Raw genomic sequence first — 9167 nt, 5'->3', positions numbered from 1 at the left:
AAGTGTCACCAAGGAGACAGAGAAGGTGGAACCCTCCAGTGCTGCTGGTTGGCATGGAGCATGGGGCAGCTGGCACAGAAACAGGCTGGCTGTTGCACAAAAAGTTGTGCCACCAAGGAGACCCCCCCTTTTTAAAAAAGATTTATTTTTATTTATTTTGCATATAAGAACAGGGTACAGGCCAGACAGCAGAGGGTGAGAGGCTTCACCAGAGACAGAGTGGGGAGCAGAACAGGCCGACTGACGAAGTCCACTGCTGAGGGGAGCAGCGGGGAGACAGGAGAGGTCTGCTGTGCCATATGGGTCACTCCCTGGCCGGGGATTGGACTCAGGCCACAGCAGCTGGTGATAGCTTGATAGACTGACACTTGTACCCTGTGCCGCCAGGGAGGCCCAGTTGTAGTTATTACATTTAGGTCTTTCATCCATTTTGAGTTAATTTTTGTATGTGGTGTGAAGTGGGGTCCAACTTCATTTTTTTATATTTTTGTTTATACACATATATTGACATGTGTGTATTTACATTTCCAGTTGTCCCAGCACCATTTGTCAAAGAGACATTTCTTTGGTCATAGGGAAGTGTCTTGGGATCCTTGTGGAAAATTAATCAACAACACATATATGGATTTTTTTTCTGGACTCTCATTTCTGTTCCATTCAGCTGTGTCTATTATTATGCTTATTGCACTGATTATTGTAACTTAGTAAGTTTTGAAATTGGGACGTGTGAGTTTTCTGATTTGGTCCTTTTTCAAGATTATTTTGGTAATTCAGGGTCCTTGACAATTTTATATGAATTGTAGGATCAGCTTTTCCTTGTCTGTAAACAAAAAGGCTATTAGAATTTGGACAGTGTTTGCATTGAATCCACAGATCTCATGGAGGAGTATTGCCATGTTAACATTAAATACTGAATCCATTAATACTGGATCTTTTCCATTTATTTATATCTTCTTTAATTTATTGTTCATAATTTCCCTGTAGAAGTCTTCCATGGTTCTGGCTAAATCTATTCCTAGGTTTTTTACTACTTCAATGCTAGTATAAATGAGTATTTTTAACTTTCAGGTTGTTCTTGCTAATTTATAGAAATGCCACTAATCTTTGTGTGTCGATCTTGTGTCTTGCATCTCTGCTGAATTTATTAGCTTGAAAAGCTTTTTGGTGGATCATTTAGGATGTCCTACATATAAAAGTATGTCATCTGTGAATCTAGTTCAATTTTTTCTTTCCATTTTGGATGTTTTTTATTTTTTTTTCTACCCTGATTGCCCAGCTTACGACTTCCAGTACAGTGTTGAATAGAAGCAATGAAAGTGAGCATCGTTATCTTGTTCCTGATCGTAGGGGAAAATGTTCTGTCTTCTACCATTGCATGTGCTGTTAGCTGAGGGTTTTTCATAGATGTCCTTTATCAGAATGAGGAAGCTCCCTTCTACTTCTGGTATGTTGTGTGTTTTTATAAGGAAATGCTGTTGGGTTTTCTTAAATACGTCTTATGCATCAATTGAGACGATCGTCTGAATGTTTTCCCCTTTAATCTATTAATGTGGTACATTACCATTGATTGATCACTTTTTACATGTTGAGCCATTTTGTATTCCACTTGATCAGGGTACATACTTTCTTAAAAGGAGGCTGAGTTCATTTTGCTAGTTTGTGTTGAGAATTTCTGTATCTATGTTCATAAGTGATATAAGGTTGTAATGTTCTTTTGTAAAAGATTTATTTACTTATGCATGCAAGAACTGGGGTACAGGTCAGAGGTGTGGGGTTGAGAGGATTCACCGGAGAGAGTAGGGAGCAGAATAGGCAGACTGACAGAAATACATTGCTGAGGGGAGCTTCGAGCAGGTCAGGAAATATCTGCTGTGCCATGTGGATCACCTCCCTGGCCAGGAGCAAACTCGTGCTGCAGTGGCTGCAGACAGCTTCATAGTGCTGCGCTTTAACCCCTTGTGCCACCAGGGAGGCCCAAGGCTGTAGTTTTCTTTTCCTGTGATGTCTTTGTCTGCCTGCTACCATTTTTAACTTTCTAAGAAACTGATAAATCAAAAGGGACCTCTCTGGTGGCACAGGGATTAAATTCTCAGCACTATCAAGCTATCACCAACCACCGAGGCATGAGTTCAACCCCTAGTTGGCCCACATGGCGTGACAGATATCTCCGATCTCTCTGCTGCTCCCCTCAGCAGTGAAATTCAGTAGATCCCCCTGTTCTGCTCCCCACTCTGTCTCTGGTGAATCCTCTGACTACACCACAGTTCTTGTGTGCATAAATAAATAAAATAAAGCTTTTAAAAAACAACATTGGGGCTCTCCCTGGTGGCACAATGGGTTAAACCACAGCACCAAGAAGCTAAAACCACTTCCACACGAGTTCGATCCCCACCTGCCCCGGAGGTGACCCACAAGGTGTACAAGACCTTTCCCGACCCGCCTGCTGCTCCCCTCAGCAGTGTACTTCATCAGTCGGTCTGTTCTGCTCCCTGCTCTGTCTCTGATGAAGCCTCTCACTGCCCCTGCATCTCTTCCCTGTACCCCAGTTCTGTATGCATAAATAAATAAATCTTTAAAAAAAATTGTCATCTGAACTTTTCTGATTTGTCCTTCACTGGCTACCTAAGCCCCTTGGCTATGCTAACTCAGGGAAATATATCCCTGAAAATGCTTTCAAAGAAATGTGTGCTTTAGAGTCTGACAAGTATAATTTTCCAGATCAAAAGCTCTGAGTAGGACCAAGTCTCTGGTCTCTCTGCACAATCCCTCACTGCTCTGTTCTGCAACTATTTAACTCCTGACCTCAGTCTTCATCCCTCGCTACTGGTTCTGCCCTCGCCCCTCAAATCTTATGACAGTTTGTGTGTGTGTGTGTGTGTGTGTGTGTGTGTGTGTGTTCTTGACCTTTGGTATCTTCCGTGGACACATAGCCCCATCCATCTCTTTCTTTTTCAATTAGAGTGTCTGAGTCACCTTCTACCTGATCTGGTCACAGCTCTCTCCCCAACAATGGCCTTCACAGTTGGGAGGCTGGTGACTCGTCTGGAACCTGAAGGGCCCCAAATCGTAGTTATACATTGTTTCAAGGACAGACCCTTTTTTTCCCAGGAAGAAGATAACGACTTTCTCACCAATTGAAGAACAGTTGTACCTCATTGTTTGACAATCTGAAAAGAACCTTGGCTCTTGGATTTCAAACAGTCTGGAAAACCCTGTGGCTGTTTTAAATTGACCTGTACAGGTTCGAAATCTGCACATGCGTCATTATTTTCATTGACAAACTACATTCCTCAGAAAATCCAGTTGAACTCTCCAGTGCCACACACTTCCACATTTTCCTCCTTGACCCTCAGGTCTCTCTCTTCCTACCTCTAGTCCATGCTCTGTGACCACTCACCAAAAGCCCACCACCACAATACAGATGTTCTAACTTTATTAAATCAACAGACAAGTACTGAGTGCCTAACCCATGTATCAAGCCCTGTATTGGATATTTTGGAGAAAGAAATAAAGAAAGCACGTTTTCTTGTGTTTGAGGAAACAGGTTGGGAAAAGATAAATCAACATCTTGGCAGGTAGTCAAGGCCAGGTGACAGCTGTCACCATGCCCCATAGGTCCCATTGTAACCTTTATTATAAGAAACATGATTTCCCATCAGGCTCTGCACGCAACAGGAAACCAGTGTTTGTTGTTGATGGTGATGATGATTTGGTATTTTTCCAGAAGATTAGCTCTCAAATCTGAGGGCTGTTCCAATTAGACCCCAGGTCTATTTCATAGAGAATTGTCACTCACTGGCATGTATGACCTTTTAGCTAGACTGATACACTAAATGAGCAATGCTATCAACTAGATTTATTTAATATGGACAAGTTGAGAGTATTCCAAGGTAACCTTTTCCTTAAGTCTCCAAATGACCAGCTACTTCACTTGTACTCTCTTAATCATTGATTGGCTACAACATAGCAGTAAATAATCTGTCTCCAGAGGAGAGGAAAGGAGAGGAGCGTTGGGAGGGGAGGTGGACAAAATGGGTGAATGGCCGCAGGAGGCGCAAACTTTTAGTTATGAAATGAATAAGTCAGGGTGATGTAACGGATCCCATGGGGGCGCTAATGACATGGTGTTGCAAATTTGAAAGTTGCTGAGAAAAATATGGTAACTTGGCTTCCTGAGATGATTATTTTACAACATAAACGAATATTCAGTTGTGCACCTGAAACTGAAATAGTGGTATGTGGCTGAGGCTGCATGTCACTGTGAATCAGTTACCAGTTTGGGACACACCTCAGTTTCCCCATTTCAAGTCTGTGATTGCTGCCATATACAAATAATGGAGACAGAAAGATGATATCAGAATGCTCCAGAGAGCTTGAAATAAAGCATTAGGCATCAGCGCAAAAGAAAACCTAAAGCTTCTGTGAGGTGTGCATTAGCCTCCAAATGGCATTTCAGAGTCGCATTAAGAAATGTCAAAGACAGGAACCCGGACTGCTGTCTTCTTGCGGACAGTTCTCCATCAGTCATGTGCGATCCATAGTGAATGGATATTTTTACTGACGCTCCAGCGCGTCCCAGAGCCATATTGGCCAAAAGGAAGCCATTGAGAGATAGCCCAGCAATTTTTCAAATGGCTTATTTCTATAATCTACTGTATGTGAGGCACTGAAAGAGATAAGAATACATTTTCTCACCTGAGAAAGAGATAAAACTGAACATGAGAATCAATCCAAAAAGCCTCTGGTAAACGGTGTGTTCTGTCATTGTTGAAACCTGTGTTCAAAAAAGTCAGAAATATGCCAACTCAGACTCAGAACAAAAAACATCTAAGTGTATGTGACCACGCTCCTCCCTCATTCCCCACACAGGGATTTTCCTATTGCTTCAAGCAATGTCAGCCAGATAGACTTACACAGCCTGGCTGAAACCTCACCAGCTGATTTCTCTGCCTATCGATTCATCAAATTGTACCGCGTGCCTACTGTGTGCATGTTACACACTGCAAGTGAGACTTGAGAAGAAAAGACAGAGAGGTCTCTGCACTCATAAGTCAGTTAGCTCAGCGGGAAAGATGGGCATTAAACGCCTCAACAGAAAATGTAATTTAATTTTAACGACAACCTGAATGCACGCAACTTCAAGCCAACAACTTGCAGTTTTAATGACCCTAGACTTTTTGAAGGAAGCTCTGTGCAAGGAGAGGGGAGGGGAAAAGCAATTCATCAAGTCATTTGCACTTTTAAAGCAGATCTGTTGACAGAAACCTGAACATGCTATTATTACAGCCCCAGCTTCTCTCCTGCAGGAATCAGAACTCAGTTGCCTGTTTGGGAGTCACATTAAAAGGACAAATCCTGCCGAAACATATTACGGAAGTTTGGCATTAAAAGGACAAATCCTGCCGAAACATATTACGGAAGTTTGACAGTAACGTGTTCGTGGGCATGCCCTGAATTTGAATGAAACATACTTTCGAATGATTTATTGCTGATTTTAAATGTTCTTTTCCTATCGATTATTGCCATGCGTTCTGTTTCCTCCACTTCTAAGTGGAATTTAGCTGAATAGACTCACTTTACATTTAAAGTAATAGAAGCCAATTAGGAAACCAAATGAATTTGGGCTGGTGAAGAGCGCCAGCCATTACCAAGGCTCTTCATATTTACCAAGTGTGCTGCAGCCATTCTCATTAAGACAATAAGGGAATTTGAATGATTTGGATGCATTTCCTAACGTATGTGCTTAGAAGGAAGGGTGGTGTCTAAATCTTTTATGGCTTGCAAGATGAAATGCAGCTTAACTTGACAGTCTGTACGAGGACCAAGCTGAGAATCTATAACTAGCTGTGGACTCTCTGAGCCTCAGTTTCCTTATCTGTAAAAATGGAGATAATAATCTGCCTATTTCCCAGAGCTGCTCTAGACGAAAACCAAATGAGGGCAATTTTCAAAGTATAAAGTGCTATAGAAGTGGATGTGATCGCTATTTATAAAATGGCATTTTCGGCAAACTATCCAACTTATATCTTTCTTGCATTTCCTCTAAAATTGTATAATATCATAGGTTTCATTTTTTTTTTGTTTTTGCATTTTAAAAGGACACATTTATTAGGAAAAAGAGAAAAGGAGAAGGTGCTGCATAGACACAGGTGGACAGTTTGGGGGCCAGAAGTGCTACGTTTCAGAAACTTGCATGGCCTCCGACAAACAGGTCATGGGACAGTCTTACAACAGAACTCTATGCAGCCATTAAAAGGAATAAGGGAAGTCCGTATGTCTGTCAGACCTGAAAAGGGGGTGCGGGGAGGTGAGAGAGGCTCATTCCTTCATAGCCATGCAGCTCTGCACTGCTTGATGATTTGCAGTTATCATTATGTTACTTATATCATTTTTAAAATTGGAGGAAAGGAGAGACGGAAGACAGCAAAGAGGAAAAGAAATGTGAAGGAAGAATGGGAAGTAAAGCGGTTTCTTTCATACCTCCGGCCATTCTGTGCTGGTGGTTTTATAATGAGCATGCATTACTTTTTTAATTTTTCTTAAACGAAAGAAAGAAGGGAAGGAGGGAAATTGGAATTGAGAAAGAGAGGTTGGGGATTAAGGACTTTTGTATACTGCCTCTAATGATATGAATTAGGTAGCTATGACTGGATTATTTTTATAATTTTTTTAAGGAGGAAAGGAGGGGTCAAGGAAGGAAGGGAGGGAGGAAGAAAGGGAGACACTTACCTAAGAATGGGGGGGCTCCTTTGACTTCACTGTGGGTGTTTGAAACAGTCTGCTTTACAAATGACAGATCTGGTTTCTAAATCCCCACGATTCATGGAAAGTGGAAGGAGCAGAAACCAAGAGGCTTCTTATCAGCTGGCTGTGCCTTGGCCACCTTCTTTTCTGGATCATACCAGGCTCTCTCCCCTGAGCTTTATGGGGCTATTGACCAGGGCAGAGCCTCTTTTGTGGCTCACAGCACGTCATAGGGCTGCTCTCCCGAGCATGAAATCAGCGTGAGCAAAGTTCTCAGGTTATTACATACCTGTATCAGTCACTACTTCGGGGACTCTTTCCCAGTTTCCTAATGGATTATCTCCTGTTGCTCACTGATAGTCACTTTAATTAAGCTGGCTATATGAAATGGGTATTTGCTCACTTAACTAAGGCTCCTTCCTCTTTATGGAGAAAAAGAGAGTGGGGGAGAGGTTAGCATTCAGAACTATGAGCAAAAGAGAGGCCAAGGAAGTATTAGTATGCTCACATGCTGTAATGCGCTCAGTAAGGTGATCACAGAAGTGTCCTCAAACCGCCTTGAAAAGAAACAGATGGGTGTCATTCTCCAAGGGGAAATGCAGCTTTTGCCCCAGAAGGTGCCATTAAAGTAGCCTTTGAGGAGGATGGAAATATCATCACAGCCCATCAAGCATACAGAGACACCTCAGCCACTGTAATTCCTAGATCAGGATCTTGGAGTCCAGAGTGTAGAATGACTTGCTCAAGATCATGGAGTTTATGAAAGGCAGAGCACGAGCAGAATGAGGATCTCCTGACTCCTGGACCAGTGAATCTTCCTCTGCATCTCACAGTCTCTATTGGAAAAAGTCAGTCTAGAGAGAGACTGAGTCAACCTCCTATGTGTCGGCCAGTGGCTCTCCACGAGGGGAGGAGGAGCGTCAGGATCACCCACGCTCACACTCATGGCCAGAAACTGGTCAGGAAGGTGGCTAAGAGCTCGGGCTTTGCAGAAAGACACTGGAATTTGAATTTCCTTTTCATGCTTTGGGTTCAGTTCCCTAACATCTGTGGAGCCCCGTGTCCTCGTCTGTTACACGGAGAGCGTAGCATGCACCTCGCATTCACCAGGTCTCCTATAAGAGTGCGTAGAAAGTGCTTAGCCCATGGCCAGCCACTGGGCTTGGAGCCGCAGTTCCTATCATTGCTCCCCCCTCCCACTAGGCACGAGACTTGACCTTGGTGACCTGCTTCCCATAGGGAACCATGCAGCTTATAAGATGTAGAAGGATTGTCAAGGGTCATCTTGGCACTTCCCTGGCATTGCATGACATTTCCCCGCATACTAGCTCATTAGTCTGTGCTCCCACCCATGAGGCTACAAGCTCTGGAAGAAGTGCAAGAACTCCTGTTATCCGGTGCTTGCCACACTGCCCAACATATGGAGAGCACTAGATGAGCATGCCTTTGATGAGTGGGTGGCTGTGCCTTCCCTTGGTCCTCCAGCAGCACATGCACAAAGGATAGGGAAGCACATCTCTTCTGTTCACGCCCCAGCCCAGAAGTGGCACAGTGCCTGGCACACAGCATGTCCTTAATGAATGCGTTGAATTGAAGAAGGATGTAGAAGAAAATACAGCCTATATTTGGATATTTGGACATGTTAAGAAAATGCTTTGGGGCGCCTCCCTGGTAGTGCAAGGAATCTCAGCACTATGAATCTATCGCAGCCACTGCAGCATGAGTTTGATCCCCGGCCAGGGAGGTGACCCACATGGCGCAGCAGACCTCTCTTGATCCACTCACTGCTCCCCTCAGCAGTGTACTTCAGTAGATCTGTCTATTCTGCTCCCCGCCTTGTCTCTGGTGACTCCTCCCACCCTCCGCACCTCTGGCCTTACCCCAGTTCCTGTATGCATACATAAATAAATCTTTAGAAAAATAAAAATAAAATGATCTGGGAGAAACTGCTGGTGAGAGAAAAGCTGAATCAAGAAAGGAGCCTGAGAAGAATGGGATGGGAGGAAAACTACATTTGTTTTTGTACTGTTAGAATCTGAACCACCTGCATGTGTTACTTTTGCCAAGAAAAACACTGTTTATTTGGTTAAAAATCCAATGCAATTCAGATAAAATAACTGACTAAAAAATGAAACTTGCACAGAAAAATGAAGAGGTTGGCCCTCTGGTCAAAGAGAACAATGTGAGCTGAGGAAGGAGGGAGGAATGGCTATCTTCCACTCTCTAGAATGTCACAGGAGAATGCTCCCATCTGTTCTCTGTGTCTACAGAGGAATAAGAAACAGACTGAAATTGCACGGGGGATGTGAGTTAAACATAAATTAGCCATTATTGATGATGGGTGTTGATAACCACCAGAAAAGGCTATCACAGGAAGCCAGGAGCCATCCACCCTGAGAAACTCGAAGGTCTAGATAGCCATC

The 9167-nt window shown here is 43.3% G+C and overlaps 1 protein-coding gene across 1 annotated transcript in view; it reads right to left on the bottom strand.

The window, feature by feature from the left end:
• Nucleotides 1-4765, bottom strand: part of ADGRG4 (adhesion G protein-coupled receptor G4) — an 88539-nt gene extending 83774 nt beyond the window's left edge. The window contains exon 1 of the mRNA XM_004685957.1: nucleotides 4696-4765. Coding sequence (XP_004686014.1) covers nucleotides 4696-4765 — 70 coding nt within the window. The remainder of the gene's footprint in view (nucleotides 1-4695) is intronic.
• Between the last annotated feature and the right edge of the window lie 4402 nt (nucleotides 4766-9167).

This window comes from Condylura cristata, unplaced genomic scaffold (assembly GCF_000260355.1).
Source record: "Condylura cristata isolate star-nosed mole 26May11 unplaced genomic scaffold, ConCri1.0 scaffold00019, whole genome shotgun sequence".
In the NCBI taxonomy this organism is placed as follows: domain Eukaryota; kingdom Metazoa; phylum Chordata; class Mammalia; order Eulipotyphla; family Talpidae; genus Condylura; species Condylura cristata.
This window is presented reverse-complemented; position numbering and strand designations above follow the sequence as displayed.